This window comes from Dufourea novaeangliae, unplaced genomic scaffold (assembly GCF_001272555.1).
Source record: "Dufourea novaeangliae isolate 0120121106 unplaced genomic scaffold, ASM127255v1 scaffold109, whole genome shotgun sequence".
Lineage (NCBI taxonomy): Eukaryota > Metazoa > Arthropoda > Insecta > Hymenoptera > Halictidae > Dufourea > Dufourea novaeangliae.
Window position 1 is genome coordinate 1,397,851 of NW_015373997.1, and position 18,797 is coordinate 1,416,647.

Genomic DNA, 18,797 nt, shown 5'->3' on the forward strand with positions numbered 1-18,797 from the left:
TTGCCCGTGAATCTAACAAATTTTCTAGTTCGATTATCTCGAAAAGTTCTTTTTTTCAGCTTATCTTTTCTTGTAGAAACACCTCCTAGCCGGATATACTACCCGACCTGAGACATCCCATATAGTAGGTACCTAAAGGGAATAAAATTGTTAGCACTAAACTTACCAAACCCTTCAAAAAGTGTTAACAGTGATATTTCGAGTGTTTAGCTGGATTGAACACGAAACAAATAAATATTATATTCTTTCCGTGAAAAGATATTTACATACCTTCGAAACTAGTCTAAACCAGGTGAACTGGGTCGGCCCAGGACTTTCAAATTTACCTGTGCCTACGGTGCCTATAGGTATTCCGTTATACAGTAACTACATACAAACACCCATTTACATATTTCACCAGCCGAACAACCCAAACAAATGAGATTAATTAATATAAAACACCGAGAAAAGACCATCAAAAAATAATTCTCGCCTGATACTCAACCCGGTTAATTTTCCACGTCTCCTAACGTCCCCAAAATATTCGAAGCCCCAAAGTACTCTGAAACTCAAACTACGAGAATGTCCGAAGCTCGGTACACCGAACGAACTTCCTGTAACTCAAATGGAATGTGTTCGGTGCATTTCTCCAGAATCGGACATAAACAATTTCGTCCACCGACCGTAACGATTGCCCTGAAAGCGAATTCTCTCTGAAACTCAACACCGCGGCGGAACGGTTTCCCAACGACAGAAACGGCAAGATCGTTCGACGGTCGATTCGGAGCGAAGAGCGTAGGTATCGGGGCCGATCGCATTGTCCCCAAAACGGGGCAAGAAAGATCGGCAAAAACGGACATTTGATGGCGGCGACTAGGTATCTGGGGAAACGTGTGGAAACCACGATGACGAAAACCCACGGGTGCAAGCAGATTGCACCTTCGATCTTGCAACACGGGTTAACGACCTTGGTGTTGTTCAAATAATGTAACACCTTGACCTGTGTAGGTGTCCAATAAAACACGTTTTGTCGATGTCGTGGTGTGCACAGGTACTTCGACCGAAACGTAAAATACCGGTATTATATCGATATTTTCGTTTGAACCTTCGCCCTATATAACCTTATATAAGCCCTACCCTTATAGAAACCGAAAAAATACCGGTATTTATTTCAGTTTTCGGTAATATATTAGGTTCGGTATAGCTTTGATGGTATAATACCGGTATCAAGATCATACCGGTTTAAGTCCCTGGGTGTGCATACGTCGACTCGTTACGAACCGTCCCGTTTCGTTTCCCTTTCGTTCCTGTTTTCCCTCGAAACTCCACGCGCATGCGCGCTCGCGTTGCATAATATGAATTATCGCCGCGCTCTCGGTTTCAATGAAACAGCCCATTAACGGGAACGACGTTAATTTTTTCGCGAAACATCGACGAAACAACGCTGTGTGTGGAAAGAACTGGAATTTTGTGTAAATTGCACGCCAATGACATTCACCGTTGACAACATTTTCAGGTCGAATCGGCCCCCGCCGTTTAAATTGGGAACGTTCACGGCATTACCGCTAGGGGTCGGATTCACAAAATGGCGCCCGAGTAGGGATGTTCGATTCTGAGTTGATTTTTCGGAAGATCGATTTCCTGAGGTAACACCTCATCTGCTATGTATAACAGATATACGAACGACCAAAAGTATGGGACTAGGTCTGATAACTAACGAAAGTGGAATATTATTCTCCAAAAAGGTAATGAAAGTAACGTATTAACCCCTTGCCTTACCTTACAACATCGAGTCACAGACGTATTGACGATTTTAAAATGGATTTAATAAACAATCATATAATTCGTTTCGCAGGTTTCTAGGTAACCTCAATAGAACATCCAGCAATTTTTCGTTTTTGCTGACAATTCGGGCCGTCAGGGTGAAACCACCCCTTAAAGGTTAATGTATATTTTTCTATTTTCCTCTATATCTTGAAAACTACAGTACATATCGAAATAATTATTGGACTGAACATTTAATGGATTTTTATGCTCTGTAAACGTGTGTAATGAAACTGTTGACAATTCGTTTATTTATTTTTTTAATAATATTTTTACACAGTTACACACATTACGGAGTTTAAAAAAAAATCGGAATTGTCGGGGTGCGGAAGTTCCTTTGTTAGTAGAATTATGATAATTTTTATTTTCTTCTGTGGACGTTTACCTCCACTACAATTATTGTTCTTCGAAACAAACTTCTTATGTTGTACGAAAAAAAAAAGAAAAGAAAAGTTGGCCGTTGATTCATCGGAGGAACACACGTTCGATTGACGTTCAACGTCTAGCCGTCTAAAAAATTTCTGCATAGCGCACGTGGGACACGCAAATACCGTAATAATTGACGGTATGAATCACAGTTTTCCACGCGGTCCGATGAATGCCTAACAAGCTTGTACACGGGCAGATAATTAATAGCCGAAGACAAAAGAACCTTTCGTATGGGAAAACACGTCGTGAATACTGTGTATTCCAAATTGTTGTATATGTATACAGGGTGTCTCACCTAACCTGATCACTTTCAATAACCTCCCTTACTTTTAAAGATTCGAAAAAGAATGAAAAGTTATTCGGCTGGAAGGGGCAAATACTATAATAAAGAAAAAATGTTTCTCAAAGTCATCTTTGTCGAGTTTTTTAGGTCATCGGTGTTTTTTTTTAATACGACTACATATTTTTATCAACGTGACGTAACAGTCGAGGTCAAGGCCAATCCAATGACCTATAATAGTGTGACCTTCATTTTACCTTGAGTACGAAAAATCCACAAGCATAAGGAAATAGATGTAAATAATAACGCAACTAGGATAGAGGGATTAGCGAAAAAATGTGTCGAGCTTAATGGACATCACTTTGAGCATTTGTTAAAATAATTTTTTGGAAAATCAAAAATAAGTGAGAAATTTGAGGTACTTACGTTGGGTGGAAAACACCCCCTATACGAAATATCTTTTCTTTAGAGTGGAATACTGAAGCCACGTGGATATTTTACCTATCGTCCAGAAGAATGGCAAGACATGAAAAGAGATATTGTAAAGTAATTCAAACACGAACGATGATACCTGCGACTGACGTCAGAAACAACTTGAGATTAAACGAAAACCACTAAACTCGCGGTTCAGGCCAATTGATGCTCTTACCATTAACAGAGATAGCAAAGTGGAACAACTTTTAATGCCTCTTTTTAACCTATGGATGGGTATTACTGAACGAGCAGCGGTGCAAAATTGCTGCTCTTAACGACGACATATTTCCGCGTTCGATTGCTCAGGGACTCGTGTAGAGTTCTGTGACCAGCGTACTTTCGAGTCATACTACGAAAACTATATTTTAATCGATCATTCCAGATTACTTTATATCCCATTCTACTGTCTGAATATTGACCTCTCCAACCGGGTAAGACGTGCTTGTCATTCGAGCTCAATTTGTTATTATCCCAATGATTCCTACATTTTACTGCGACAGTAATCACTAGACTGCGAAAGTTTATGAAAATTTAGAATTTCTGATACTAATATCTAAGAATTTGAACAAAATTTTTTCAAAAAATTTGGACCAACTTCGGAACACGCTAAAATGTAAAAAATATTATCTATTTTCGCGCCACCATTAAGAGAAAATAAGTTTTCTTAACCGTCGATGCATTTCTGTATAAATAATAAAAATAGAAATTGTTTTCTACTTTTTAACGCGTTTCGAAGTCGGGCCAAATTTTTTTATTTCGTACTTTTCAGTGTAGAGAGCAATACTAGTGGGTCAATGGACCAACGTAAGATGGTTTTCATTATCATTAGTTAGTAAACCATCAAATGAATGACAGAAAGAACCAGTAATGTTTTATTTTACCAATAAGCTTTTAACGGCACATTCAACTTTGTGGCATACTACCTATACAAGACTATAAGAAACTATTATATACTCATATACATATATAAAAAAATACATAATACCAACATTTTATTTCGTAATTTAGAGTACGTACTCTATATGGCTATGTAGCCATATAGCAACAGTGGGAAAGGGTTAAAACCTTTAATTTTATCGCATTTCCCTATAACAGCATAAACATCCGCGATCTACTAATCACGATAACTCGCCCATAAGACCAGAAGAATCACCCATAGATCGCGTCAGAAGAACCAGGGAACATTTCCCCCCAAAAAAAAAGATAAAAATTAATGTAAATCCACGTACCTTTGCTCGACGGCGAGACCCTCGAGTTCCGGCACCCAGCACCAATGCTCGTCCGGTATCAGGGTGATGAAGATCTGCGAGAAGTACACCCAGGCGACGAAAGAGGCGAACGGTATCATCAGAACAAACAGGATCCTCTGATATACACCGAATTCACCGACGTAGGGCAGCAACTCGTCGAAGTCCATGTCCCGCGTGTCATCCATTTCTTTGTTGCTCCCGTTCGATCGTGGCACCTCCGATCCCAAAGAACTCTGACAGGCTGTCGCTTTATCATCGCAAGCCTTGTCCAGATGAACGGGTGTGCCGAATTTTTCCTGCGGCGGCATCTCCGTACAAAAGGACTGGATCACGGAAAAATAAAAATCCCAAAACCGACCAGAACGTTCTGACGCTAAATTACGGCGCTCACGGATATAGACCGCCACTAGACACGATCACTTTCGCCTCGATATCGTAATCGCGATGTCCTTTAAACAATTCCACACCGAATGCATCGTGTCTATGCCCGATCTCGGCTGGGCAAACAAAATGCTTTGCACTAATCTTCCAGACGCCTCACCGATCGGTACGCTTATGTTGACAGACGGTTGTTATCTGACGATTCTTTCAACGATCCGTATCACGTCCCGTGGACGATTACGCTCCTACACGGGTGTCGACATCACCCCCCTCCTCCCTTTCCCTGTCTTGGATCCGGAAGTATCGTGGAACAACGAACTAACTGACCGCGACGGGATCGACTGTCGTTACCCGGTTGGAAAGAACAAACAAAAAATGGGCAAATACCGGGGTGAAGAGTTCGAAACTGAAACGATCGGTTCTGTAGCCGGCTATATAGCCACCGACCACGGTGAGGTACTCCCTCTCTTTTCCCGTGCCGAGTAGAATTCAGTGCTCCGCAGACGGCATTGAACGGACCGCGCGGATCGCGTCGATCATCTTCGCCTGTTGCCTCGCTGCTAGACTTCCCCTCGTGATCCTCCGTCGTGATGTTCAACCGGCCCGTTTTATAGACCCCGAAAATGAAATTGTTCCGTCAACCGACGACCATGATTGACAGACTGCCCCGTCTCTGTATAAAAACACTGTACGTGCCCCTCCACAGAGTTCGGCTTCGCAAGACCGCGCGCAGATGAGCTCGGTTTAAATTTAGCGCTAATCGATGAAAGTCACCGGTTGGTTCGTGAACGTGTTCAATAAACGATAGACGGTGCTAAACGAAAGCGTTGAACACGGCCGCCTGGTCAATTGTTTCTAACGAATGGCGGCCAGAGAACGTTTTAACCCTTGTGTTTGGGCAACCGAAATATTCACGGTTGTTGAGCAATCGGAATACCCCTATTACGACGGATTAGGTGGACGTAGATAATTTTACTTTCATACTTTTCCGATACTCTTAGTTTTCCCTCCCGATAATATACGAAGTGTTGCTCTAGACTAGAACAGAAGAAATTGTAAGAGCAAATTTAGAAATGGGTTCCTGGGTGCCTACACAAGGGGTAGGATGGAACGGAAAAGAGTAGGACAGGTAATTCCCCTTTGACGAGGTGATTCTAACGGGACTATGAAAATTGTTCTGATAAACCGTGTATCTTAGATTCGATCGTTTTTTTTTTCTTTTTGTGGTGACACTTTCGGGTTTTAGTGTCGGATCAGTTATTTACTAGCTTATATGAAACCGCGCGAAGTCTATGTCTTCCGACGATTATTTGCGATTTATGTGAAATCGTGGATACCGCTACGGACCCAGTTCAATGATCAATTAAGAGTAACAATCGCCGTTTTTTTTTAACGTATATTTAGAAAAATTAACCAAATCCAAAAGAATTGTTGTTACTAGAATAAATCTATGTTTTATCTTTAATTTGGTATTAAAAAAAGTGCAGAGGTAGTAATACAATTGAATTATCATTTAACTTTTCGAGTAAGAAGTGGCAGAGGGAGCAATTTCTGGTCATGTAAATCGTATGTTTGTATCTCACTCTGAGCTATTGAATTTTACGTAAAAATTTCATAATTGTTAATAATTATTTAGTATTTTTTTCGGAAAAAACTTTCATTATAATAAAGTTATTACATGGTATTTATTTGCTAAACTGATCAAGAATTGGATTCTGATCAAGAACTGGGTCCGTGACAATAAGCGTCCACTTAGGATTATAGGATTATTAGGATCGTTTGGATTGATAGAAATAAAATGAGATTCGGATTCTATTGAGAAGTTCAGCACATAAATCAGTGCACATAGTTGAATGTATAGGGAACTAAGCTGTTTAATACGGAATCGACTTTTTTTCTCTGAATTACCTTCGCCTAATTGGTGGTAATGATCAATTTGATTTGTTACGAACTCCATGTTCCTGAAACGGGAAACATGGAGAACGCGTCGCACGTTTTTTCTCCCTTCCGCCATTGAAACTCGAACGATCCGACTTCCGGAAGCGACAGCAACGAACCGAAATCTTTGTTTGTGCTTCGAACAAGTTGAGACGATCGATTGGCTCTGCGTAGTACGTAATTATTACTTAAATTGGAGCAATGATAACAAATTGATCGGATTAGAAGATTCTCACGATTGTATTGAAGACATTTTTCCGCAAAGGAACAACGACTGCGATCGCAGTCAAACAATGATTGAAAAACGTATTTACACGATTTAGTTGTTTGATAATAAATAGGCTGCGGGCGTTTATATGCAAATCCGTGATTTTAAACAGAAACATTCAATAATGGACGTCAAAGAAGTATTTGCTTTATTAGGGTTCCCCAGGTATTAATATATTGGTGCACCTAATATATTATTTGAAAACTTACAACGTTCAAGAGACAAGAAGACAATAGGGGATTTTATATAGGGTTATTCAATAGTACCCTTATGGTTTTGGCATTTTTATTTTGCTAATCCTTGGAATTTCTTAATATTTTCTTTTTTATTTGACAGGTTGAATGTAGAGTATGTATAGAAACACTGTTTTTCTTTGGTGTGCATCGTAGGGCTGTGCAAAATTCACACGGGAACAGATACTGCTTTTTCAGACTGAAAAGCTCGGCTTGCGAAAATGCAATTAGTAAAGGGAAATAATGAACCATGACACGGATAAACATTCCTGTATTAAAAATACGGCTGAAGATACGGCGTTGAATGCCCGGTGTGTTCGCGATTATGTACAGTGATTATGATCGTATTGCAAGCTATCGTACTCGCGCACGCGCGCACACACGTAATAAAGATAAATCCATTGAACCTTCTGCGCGCGGAACCTGTTCCAGGAGGCATAGAATACCGTACGTGACCCAGTTCCTTCTTTTTAATCCCACTGCAACCCCTTTCACTATCTATGCCGTGTAGCCGATACGTTACAGGCATTTCGAGCTTCGAACGAAATCGGGGTTGATGTCGGGAGGAAGGAAATGTTCTTTATTTGTACAGAATACTACAGAAGATACACGCCGTAACAAAAATTTCAATTTGCAAATCTGCAAAATTTGGATTCAGTTAAATAATTGGGGGAAGCTGAGAAAATCTTGAAACCCCTTAAAATCGATGAGGAAGTTAACCATCATAGTCAACCACTTGATTTGGACATCTTTGCAACTTTGTCTAGAACTAATTACTTCTATCATTTATTAGAATTAAAAGTAGCAGGATCTCATGACAACAATATACAATAATGTATAATCCTAATATACAATGTTCAAAGATGTATGTTGATGTTTCAAGAACCACTTCAGGGATAACGATTTTTAATGAACAAAAGATAAATCATTCAATGGTTTATAATATTTCCATTACATTCAATCACAATGTATTTACACCCGATAACAATTACGCTTTTCCTTTCTTGTACGTGATTTATTTTGCATAATTTTTACTCTGACATTTTAACAAGAAATTGATACACTTAACATTGTGTTACATACCTATGATAACATATACAATTTATATTCCTATAACTTATGAAGTTCCTCAATGTACATATTTATGTAATAACTGTATAAAGATACGCGTCCCCTCATTTGTACAGAGCGGACCATACAACAGACGAGTTCTGCATAGCCAGTTTATCAACATAACAACACAGGCATCCCTTTTACTCAATTTTCCTGTTCTTTAGCATATACACATATACTCGGAACAATTGTAATGACAGTCTCATTTACATAGAATACAACTTTCAATCGAAAACTTATTCGATACCTATACTGTCAAGTGATGTGTACAAAATTAAATTACATGCACTTGTGCATTTGTAACAGACAAACTATATAAGCCTTCCACATATTGAGACCAGAATTCAGCTAAATTAAATTGATCAACGATAACAAAATGTTTCCAAGGACCATCCATTGAATACTATTTAAATCATTCACAATAATGGCAGTACAATAAAGATTTCTTAATAATAATTATCATTACTCGAAAGTATTAAACAATTCAATAATTAAGTCCCTTTAGTTATTCCACTCATTTTGGTACAAAAGCATTAGTATTCTTCCGGTAATATTAAAATATGAACATATCATTATAAAATACTAACACAGTTTTGTTTGTTAAGTATTTGTAGTGTAAATCTTAATGAATGAAAAAGTCATTGATTATTATGAAAAAGAATATATTTATGAAACAAAGTATATTTATATATTTAGTTATCTGACTGAAGAACACCATGGTAATTATATTAGTATTTCCATTTACATTTGTGTCTATTAATGCCATTCCTTCTAATTGAATTTCAAATATTTAGAGACTGTCAAGAGCACAAGACATCTTTCATCCTTGAAACAAAATTTATGCAGGATTTAACATTGATATTGTGATGTCTTGTTAAATAGCTTATTAACTGCATATAGTTAAAGCCATGTAATCCCTCATGCATTGAACAATACAATTATTAATATCCCTGATGATTAGAATTCAGCAACGTTCCTAAAAGTTTTCAATACAATTTACGACAGTATTATACGACTCGTCGTAAAATGGAACTCCATATGAAAAAGATTCTGAATACATTCGGTACAGTAATGACGTGAAGCTTGCCAATTCACTTTTTGTGTTCGGGTAGTGGCAGTTCAGTGACAATAAATTTGATCGCAGCTTTCTACATTCCAGTGTCATTTTGATTACATTACGATCTAATAACTATTTACAATACTAATGCTGTATAAGGCCCGCACAGTACAGTAAATATATTATACGAGAGTTTCTCTTCGTCTTATAAGAAAGCTTTGATTCGACTGAGTGCTTGTGACTCAAAATATATGCTTGTGGCTTCTTTAATCTGTCTTTTATTGTGCACAAAATGATTTTCTTCTAAAATGAACAGTTTTTGGTACACCATTTTCAGAAACAAACAGACGCATCTATCATGAAATACATGCACTTTCATATTCGACAAAAATAGTTGAGTATTTAATTTCAATAATTTTTATCTCTTTCACTTAGCTTCGCTAATTAGGCTGAATAGGGGTGCATAGTTGGTTTAATGACCTTGAACTGTTGACATGAACAGCAACGTTTGCATTGTATCGTTTTCATCTAATAATACACTCGGAAAATCATCACATAAACACGATACTTACTGCTAACAATGCGATGAGACTTCTCAATTACAGTAACGTTTTCTTTCAGCCGTAAAATCAAGGGCAGTTATCAGATATCGTCGCTTTGAAAAGGCATCTATATTGTTTGTATAAAAAAAACAAGTGAAAATAGTCTGTTCTTTTTTCTTTTTAGGTTTGCAAATACACTTGGTGAAGATTGTTTTATATAATGTTGAGTAAGTTGAATTAGTTATTGATATCAGATTATAAAATTACACTGCTTATAGTTATTATACTGCTAAAAACATTCTATATAATGCTACTGCATAATAGTGTATATGTAATATATATTAATATTACTATGTTGATATATACAATAACAATATACAGTAGCATCACATAAAACTGATAAGAGTATGTATTTAGTTAGTTATACTTACTCTTTAGAATTTTTCTACAGTATTTGTATATTTGTTCATTATGCTCCTTCGTTTCTAACTTAACTTTTGGAAATTTTGTGTTATTGAAAATTCATTTCTCTTTGCACACTAAAAACTTACAAATTTTACGAAAAGCGGAATTTATTAGTTTAATATTAAAATCATCAATGCAATTTCACAAAATAACTGTCTATGTATTCCTAGGATTATTCAGATGTACGTTCGTTAGAAAGCTGGTTTAATATAAAAACTTATAAAAATTCTACATAGCCACGAAGAGAGTTATTTATGTATGAATGCGTAATGTTTAATAGCTGCACAAATTATTAAAATACGTTTAGTGTATATAGACTTTATATTGATATAGCACCCAGTAGAATTACGTAACACATGAATAAAATACTTTTGTATGATTCTTATTAGTTTACCTTTTCTCTTGTCTTTTAATTAAAAAAGATTTATAACATCGGCAATGACTTCAAGATTTCAATAATTAACAGTTTCTTCCTTTATCACACATAATAAAACAATGGGGTACAAAAAGTTGAGAAGACGTTTCACTACTTTAAATGATCGACACAACTTGTTCGTTATCATTTGAAGCACTATATACACGATAAATCGTCAGAAAAAAGAAATACAAATGTCAATAGTACAATAACGCACAATGAACAAATCTAACGTTTCTTATGTACAATATTCTTAATATCCACGAAACGGATGCAAGGATAAAATAATGTTAAATCAAAACAAACCTCACCTACAACTCCAGGAACTTAGTTCTGTTCAGTTATTGATATTTTTGATTATTCACAGTATGATTTTTTTACACTAATATTCATAGTAGTGTCAGAGAAAGGTTCACCCACGGTTAGGATACTTCGAAGTGTTTTAAAAAATGCGGATATTACCTGATCGTACTTAAAAATGAAAATAGATGGGTAAAATTGACCTTAAACTATGCAGTGGTGGCTAGTTCCTTGTGTAGAAAAGTTTCAATATCCACTCGACATATAGGACAGCGCTTATTAGTGCGCAACCACTGATCGACACAGTCTATGTGAAATAAATGCATACATGGAAGCCTCCTGTACAAAAAAGATGAAGAAACATATAGATTTCATATAACCACTTAAATATAAATTACTTCACATTAATACATATTAAATCACAAGATATTCCAGAACTGCTAATACAGCTGAAAAAATAGTCATTTTATATCAACACAAAACCTTTTGACAAACAAATCTTATTCCACATCTTCAACTTATTCTGTGCATAGTATCGCCATATGTTTCAATTCTAGCAACAATTCTGAAACCTCTTGTATACGTGCATAAAATAATTTATACCTGACACATTCACAGTCTTCAAATTCAGACAAACATATAGTACATTTTTCAATAGCACTTTCGCCGTTTTCAACTTTCTTAACCTGTAAAAAAATGTAATACCCAAAAATAAGACAATAATTCAATGAAGTCTAATATACAAGGTGTTCCAAGATAAATGGAATTCTAGTTTAATAAAAGTAACTATACTCCAGACAACGTATGTCGAGTTATGATAGAAGAATAAAAATCGATTATACAATAATAAAAAATCTTCTGTTGCTATTTTATAAAATTAATAGTTTGAGCGTTGTTTTTTAAAGTCACCTATCTTGGAACAGCCCTCTGTGCGTGCACATATACTCGTAACTCATTACCCGTTTGTACTTATGAGGGAATGTATGCCTTTCAATCGACTCCTGGGTCGCTCCGCAACTAATATGATTCATCCGACGTAAATTGACAAGGCGCATGTAATCTACAAGACGCGGTTGAGGTTGAAGTGGTGGTATCAAAGGTGTTAACGGCATCAGCAAATCATGCGGATCAGACCCTTGCTGTATGTTTAGGAGATGCATGTATACAATACAAAATAATACAAAACGGTGTAATTCGGAAAATATCATTCATACGAACGTACCACCATAGGACCAAGACTAATATGAACATGCTGCAAACGTTGGAATACTTCTGACCTCTGGCGTGGTCGAACAGCATGAGACAACGGATGAACGGGCATCGGCGGCATTACAGGCGGTACTGGTTCTATTTCAACAACTTCCTACAAAATGCAATTCAATTCTTTTACCATCGATAAGATTCGGCGATCGAACCATTTCAAGGCATGAAATTACCATTGCACGTTGCAGAGCAGATCTACCTTCAGGGTGATTGTAAACAGTGGGTCGTTGCGAGGGTAGTAAAACAGGAGGTAAAAAAGGATGAAGAGGTGGAAGGTCTGGAAGATAATTTTCTGCGTACGTTATATTTTCCGAACCGTTGCAACGACTATTCGCAGGATTAACGTTTCCATTGCATGTACGTTGCTGGTGTACCGGTTGATGCATGTGTGGACCGCACGGGGTTGTGCTACTAAATACGAAAGTTATTACATAATGCGAACTGTTTAATTATAATCGTGATACTAACGTGTCATGCGTCGTAGATCCTGCATAAAGATAATGCCTGTGCATCTCTTGTATGTTTTGTTGAATCCTCCACAGTTGTTCCCGAAGAGGATGCATACGTGGTCTTTGAAAACTTATATCTTACGTGGTATATGGCTGTATCTTACGGGTATAACTGGTGGACCATGCATGCAGTAAGAATTGTTCCCACTACAATAATTATTACATTCAACGCTTCATACAAAAATATATGTTACACCTATGCATAATAAAATATTGAATCGCGTACTTATGTACATAATCGGCTGGCCGAGGATTTACTATAGGCGTTGTCGACGTAGAGGGAGTGTGTTCTTCATCTGACTCGACAGTTAAATCGACCACAGTTACTGGACGATTATTTGCTTCGTTATTTTCTACAGAATTCTGCTAATCGAATAATAGTTCACTTTGAATAATTAACATAAAATAGTAGACCGAGTCGATGTAATTGCATTTTCTTACTTTATTATTGTGGTTCACTGTTCCAAGAACTTCAACTGACCCATCTTCGTCATCACTGCTAGAGGACCAATCTAACTGTAAGTCTGGCGCTAGCGGCACATCGTCGTTACCTAGTCGACAAAGAAATAATTGTTGTCAACTTCGATAATACATTAATAACGTATAAAAATTCGAATCACAATCTAAATAGAAAACAATAATTTTACTTGTTATACGAGTAGGACAGTGTTGAGAATTAATTGTATTTGGCAAAACATGATGGTACAATGTGTTGGATTCATTGGCACTATCATTTTCAATACTTTGTGGAATTCTGTTTAAAATATTTCCATCATTAATTGTCGATCTAGTTGTGCTAGAAAGAAAAATAATATGAACAGACACAAAAATTATTGAATAAAACCTAATTCTGACATAGCAATACTACATACTTATTAGGAACACCATCTGATAATCTTGATGGGCCAGCTATACTTAAACTATCAGATTGTTGGTCACTTATTGACTTATGGTCCTCACACTTTTTACTTTTATGTTTTACTGGTGGGTCTCGCTCGTGTAAAAGTCTCTTACAGTAATTTCCACAAGCTCTCCCACCATATATATTCCTTAATTGTTGACTATGAGATTCGTGTTGTTTTGCACTCCTCTCTTGTCTATTTTGGCACATGTTACAATTTAAGTGGTCAGGCTGCCAATAATGATGAGCATCCCCTGTTGCTTCGGGCCCAGTCAAATAACTTCCAAAAACAAAATTACTGGCTGAAGTAGAATGTTGTGGAGGATTTACATAAGGATTAATAGGAGTTACTTCAGATTCTTCTATATCACTTTCGGCAAATAAATGTTCATATTCCATTTCATTAGCTGAAATCAATAAGGCCATTAATAAGTAACTTTAGATTATACTTTACTTAACTATTGTTTCATTTATACCTGAACTAAATCTTGGCTGAGGAGAAGGATCAACCGTAGATGTAAATGCTGTATCAAATATGTCTGCTAAAGAAGTGGAATTTGCTTCCATAGACTGTGTTGCAGATTCTCCATGATATAAACTATTTTGTTCTTCTGCTTTAGTCTTACACCAAACTTTCTCTGAGCCTGTACTCTCATCCATTCTGTTTCAAACATTTCATTACTTAATAATCATATATAAATGAGTTCTCATCCATGCAACTGATTATATTATAAAGAAGCAAATATATAATTGACCTTTGTGATGTCACACGGAAATAATCAGAATAAAATAACAAATTGTTGCAGAAATACAATATTCAAATATGATGAAAATAAATATTCTATGCTTACATTTTCGTAAAAAATATCTCTTAAATCAGTTACAGTATTATATCACGTAACATATAATAATATATAGTAAGATTCTTTTTATCACATGAGTGAGTCAACTAACTGCAATCCCTAGTCTTGAAGAATTAATTCTTTTCCACGACAAGTATGTTCGAAACAATTGATATTTCATGTAGATTTAACTATTTCTTTCGCGAATACTTGATACAGTATCAAAAGGAGCATTAAGGGTTAAGAAAGTGTACATATGTACCTTGCAATTCCCTCGACGGTTTTATAAAACGATAAGGCTCTCTTCACTTCACCACGTCATTTTTATCAAGATATTTATTTTCTGTACATCACTGTCATTTATGTCGTACTATCTATATACGTCAATATTAGCCTAGTAATCGTATCACTTGGAATTTCGACGAACGTTCAATCCATAGAAAAATTTCGATATAATTAAATTCTTATGTCAGTAATAACAATAAAATCGAAAAAGGATTTACGTAGACTTTCTTTCGGTAATCTACATTTGGCAACTACGGTACCATCAATCGTATCTTTCATTAACTACGCTCAATTTTAGGTGGTCTCCGTTGATTATGTAGCATGCTACCTTTTCGTGGTACAGAACAATCATACATTCGTTTCCAACCACCTCACCGTAAATTTAACATTTCACCCATGATACGAGTTTCTCAAAATTTATTCTAAGTACTCCTTTCCCAGTCGGAGTATTTTAAGTTTCATATTGTATATTTTTATTTTAAATGTACAGATTATGAATGAATTCACGGAACATTTTTGCTATATATGTGGAGACAAACTTCTCTAGATTTCTACCAATAAACTGGTCGAAACACTAGGAAAACTGTATTCTTACTGCATGGAATAGTTCCTAGTTCTTGGTAGGAAATTGCAAAAATAAATTGTGATTTCATACGTGAAAAAATGTTTTTTTCTTTTTTAAGTTATTTATATGACTGAATGGCCAAAATTATAAAAAATATCATTGAAAAGAAGACTTAATCATGCTTACCATGAAGCTGCCAAAATGCGTGCGAATTTCATTTAAGATATTTCATATCGTTTTCCATCATTTGTTATTCTTTATATGTTTTTCATTTATAGTGTTTTACAACAATGCTAAAAATTACTGTACGTGGAAATTAACAACCTTCTAGTCAAATAACTTTTAGAATATTCAAAATTCGAATTTGAACTGAATTCCCGTAGGGACTTTTTTATCAGCTTATTAAGTTGTCTATGATGATTCTGTTCATTGAAAATCGGATCCAAGAGAAAAGATTCTAGAACTGATCGACCAATCAGTTCCATATTCCACGCTACTGTCATTTGACAAGTTCATAACGAATTTGTGGAAGTAACTACTACATGCGATTACGGCACTTCGTATTTTCTTTCGGACTCAGCCTTCACCGCCTTCACCTTAGTCCCACACAAGAAGATAGTTCTCTTAATGGTGGTTCATCGATAATTTAATTTTCTTCGTTAATAATTTTTATCAGATATATCAATTAAAAATATGGCTGTGGCAGTCAGGACATTTTCAAAATTCACAGGTAAGACACAGAAGTTTAAATTTGTGCCTTACGACATTTGAGCGAGAACATTCATATTTCGATGTGTTTAAACAGATCTTTAAGGAATACCGAGACTTTCACGTCCTACACGCGTGACTTCCGCTATTATTTTAGAAACTAAAAATACCTTGACATCTCGCGTTCATTCTAACACTTCATTATGTAAGAACAAATATAATTCTTCATAACTCAATTTTTATAGGGAAGCATATTTTTTAATTAATTGGCTCATCAACGTGTACTGGCTCCAATTTAATAATCTGTGAATTATTATATAATTTTGTATGAAATTTCTGTCCTCTTTACTCATATGTACATTAATATAAATCTTATTTCATAAATTTATATTTCATTATCCACTTCCTGACTGAACCACATTATTTGGGTTTTCTTTATCAGTATTACTTTCTGTTAATGTATTATGCATAATGCTGTACATATTTATTTCTGTATCACGATCGGTTCTTACATCTGTCATACCAACATGTCATACCAATCAATTGGACATCATTGGATGATGTTTAGTCAATGAACCTTGACCCAAAAGCAAAGAAATTTGATATTGTCACTATAAATAACATCTGGCTTAAGACAATACTGGTACGAAATATATCTCTGTCATAAAATAATATATGCTTCATACTGTTAATATTCAATGAAAGATAATTTGAATGAAATGTTTGAATGAACAAAAAAAAATAATAAATTACTTCAATGTGAAGTAGTGTATTTAATAAAAGATTGTATTTTTCTTACAATAGATTATTTTTCATTTGTTTCAGTGAGGAATTGTGGAAATTTATTACGTTCTCAAGTTAGGTTCAATTACACAGAGACTAGGAAGAATTTAAAGATTGATTCCAATACTAAGGTTATATGTCAAGGTTTTACTGGTAAACAAGGAACATTTCATAGTCAACAAGCCATTGATTATGGCACTAAACTAGTGGGGGGTGTTAGTCCTAAAAAAGCTGGCCAAGAACATCTTGGAAAGCCAGTCTTTAAAACTGTGAAGGAGGTTTGTAAATGGAATCTGTGTACATTTTCATTGCTATGTAAATACAAGATAATGATAAATATATGGATTCAATTTTAGGCAAAAGAAGCCACTGGTGCTACTGCAACAGTCATTTATGTACCACCACCAGCTGCAGCAGCAGCTATTATGGAGGCAATAGATGCTGAAATGCCACTTATTGTGTGTATCACAGAAGGTATTCCACAACATGATATGGTGAAAGTCAAAAGGCGATTGTTGGAGCAAAATAAATCTCGTCTGATTGGGCCAAACTGTCCAGGAATAATAGCCCCAGAACAGGTGCTGATATTTTAAATTGATAGTAAAATTCTGTACACGCACAATTAAGGCTGTATCTATGCAATTTACTAATTGTTTTCTACTATATCTCTATCTTAGTGTAAAATAGGTATCATGCCAGGACATATACATCAAAAAGGAAAAGTTGGTATTGTATCAAGGTCTGGAACTTTGACATATGAGGCTGTGAATCAGACAACCCTTGTGAGTAATAATAGTTGGTCTTCAAAACAAATTTGTTTACAATTAATGTAACATTAATGTTACAGTGAAATGTAATACCTATAACACAAGAACAAGTTATTTTTAGGCTGGTCTTGGGCAAACCCTCTGTGTTGGAATTGGTGGAGATCCATTTAATGGGACTGACTTCATTGATTGTTTAGATGTATTCCTCAGGGATCCCGATTGCGATGGTATTATAATGATTGGTGAAATTGGTGGAAGCGCAGAAGAATCGGCCGCGGAATATCTCATTGAAAAGAATACTGTTGGTTGCTGTTCTGAGTTGTTGGTACCTGAATCCCATCCTATCCTAAGAATCCATTGCTTTTTTTTCCTGTAATAGTAATACTCCACAAAAACCTATTAAACCTATACAAGTATGAATTATTATTTCCGGATGATACACATTCTACAGTTCATATTGTTTCAGGGTGCCAAACCTAAACCAGTAGTCTCATTCATTGCCGGTATTACTGCCCCACCTGGACGACGAATGGGACATGCTGGTGCAATTATTTCGGGAGGAAAAGGTGGCGCACAAGATAAAATCAATGCACTCGAAAAGGTACCACTATAATTTATGCATAATAAAAACTGAAATGTGCTAAATGTCTCATTAAAATGTATCGACCAAAATATTTTTTGATCTTCAATAGTTTTGTTTTCTTTGATATTTGGAATCTACTTCCGAGGAATTGAATCAAAGATACGAAATTTTGTTCGGTCTATTGTATTTATTTCATTACTTAATGGAACTTCATTCTTACAGGCTGGTGTAATAGTAACAAGGAGTCCCGCACAAATGGGAAATGAACTCTTGAAAGAAATGACGCGTCTTGGTTTGGTCTGTAATTAAGAAAACACATGCCATATAAACATACGTAGTGTGCCTCATGTGCATGTACCTTCATAAAATAAATTGAAAGTATAAGTAATTCTGCGATCATCTAAAAAATGAAACAATATAATGCAGTAAAATCGGCAAATCTTTTTGCTTACTACGAAACAATGACTGTGCTCATTGCTGAACAAAATTGCCTGACTATTTCATTCTTGGAGATAAAACTTAAAGGAAGAAACATGGACATTTTTTTTTTTTAAAGAATATTATTTTAGCACTATAAACTGTTTATAAAATATTTTTATTGATATAGCTTTTATTGTAATAGAAAAAACTATCCAAAGATAAT

General features: G+C 35.6%; 3 protein-coding genes across 3 annotated transcripts in view; 1 reads left to right on the forward strand and 2 right to left on the reverse strand.

The window, feature by feature from the left end:
• The window catches only part of LOC107188028 (organic cation transporter protein), an 18,067-nt gene extending 13,447 nt beyond the window's left edge, over positions 1-4,620 (reverse strand). Inside the window, exon 1 of the mRNA XM_015576249.1 lies at positions 4,212-4,620. Coding sequence (XP_015431735.1) covers positions 4,212-4,544 — 333 coding nt within the window. The 5' untranslated portion in view covers positions 4,545-4,620. The remainder of the gene's footprint in view (positions 1-4,211) is intronic.
• A 6,537-nt stretch (positions 4,621-11,157) lies between these two features.
• LOC107188026 lies at positions 11,158-14,906 on the reverse strand. Its single transcript, XM_015576247.1, is given in 13 exon segments — positions 11,158-11,287; positions 11,552-11,634; positions 11,908-12,087; positions 12,171-12,311; positions 12,385-12,622; positions 12,680-12,800; positions 12,803-12,867; positions 12,947-13,086; positions 13,162-13,271; positions 13,368-13,516; positions 13,593-14,028; positions 14,098-14,282; positions 14,726-14,906. Coding segments are annotated over 12 exon segments (1,977 nt in total). The 5' UTR covers position 14,282; positions 14,726-14,906.
• Positions 14,907-16,006: 1,100 nt separating this feature from the next.
• LOC107188017 (succinyl-CoA ligase subunit alpha, mitochondrial) lies at positions 16,007-18,720 on the forward strand. The gene is made up of 7 exons (XM_015576238.1): positions 16,007-16,043; positions 16,847-17,082; positions 17,161-17,382; positions 17,482-17,586; positions 17,693-17,872; positions 18,038-18,172; positions 18,377-18,720. Exons 1-7 carry the CDS (start codon positions 16,007-16,009, stop codon positions 18,461-18,463), a joined length of 1,002 nt encoding a protein of 333 aa, XP_015431724.1. The 3' UTR covers positions 18,464-18,720.
• The last annotated feature ends 77 nt before the right edge of the window (positions 18,721-18,797 follow it).

Excerpts from the sequence above, each read along its gene's own strand:
- LOC107188017 (XM_015576238.1), top strand. The coding sequence starts at position 16,007 with ATGGCTGTGGCAGTCAGGACATTTTCAAAATTCACAG. Across the intron at positions 17,383-17,481 it reads GAATAATAGCCCCAGAACAG|TGTAAAATAGGTATCATGCC; the intron begins GTGCTGATATTT and ends TCTCTATCTTAG. Across the intron at positions 18,173-18,376 it reads AAATCAATGCACTCGAAAAG|GCTGGTGTAATAGTAACAAG; the intron begins GTACCACTATAA and ends TCATTCTTACAG.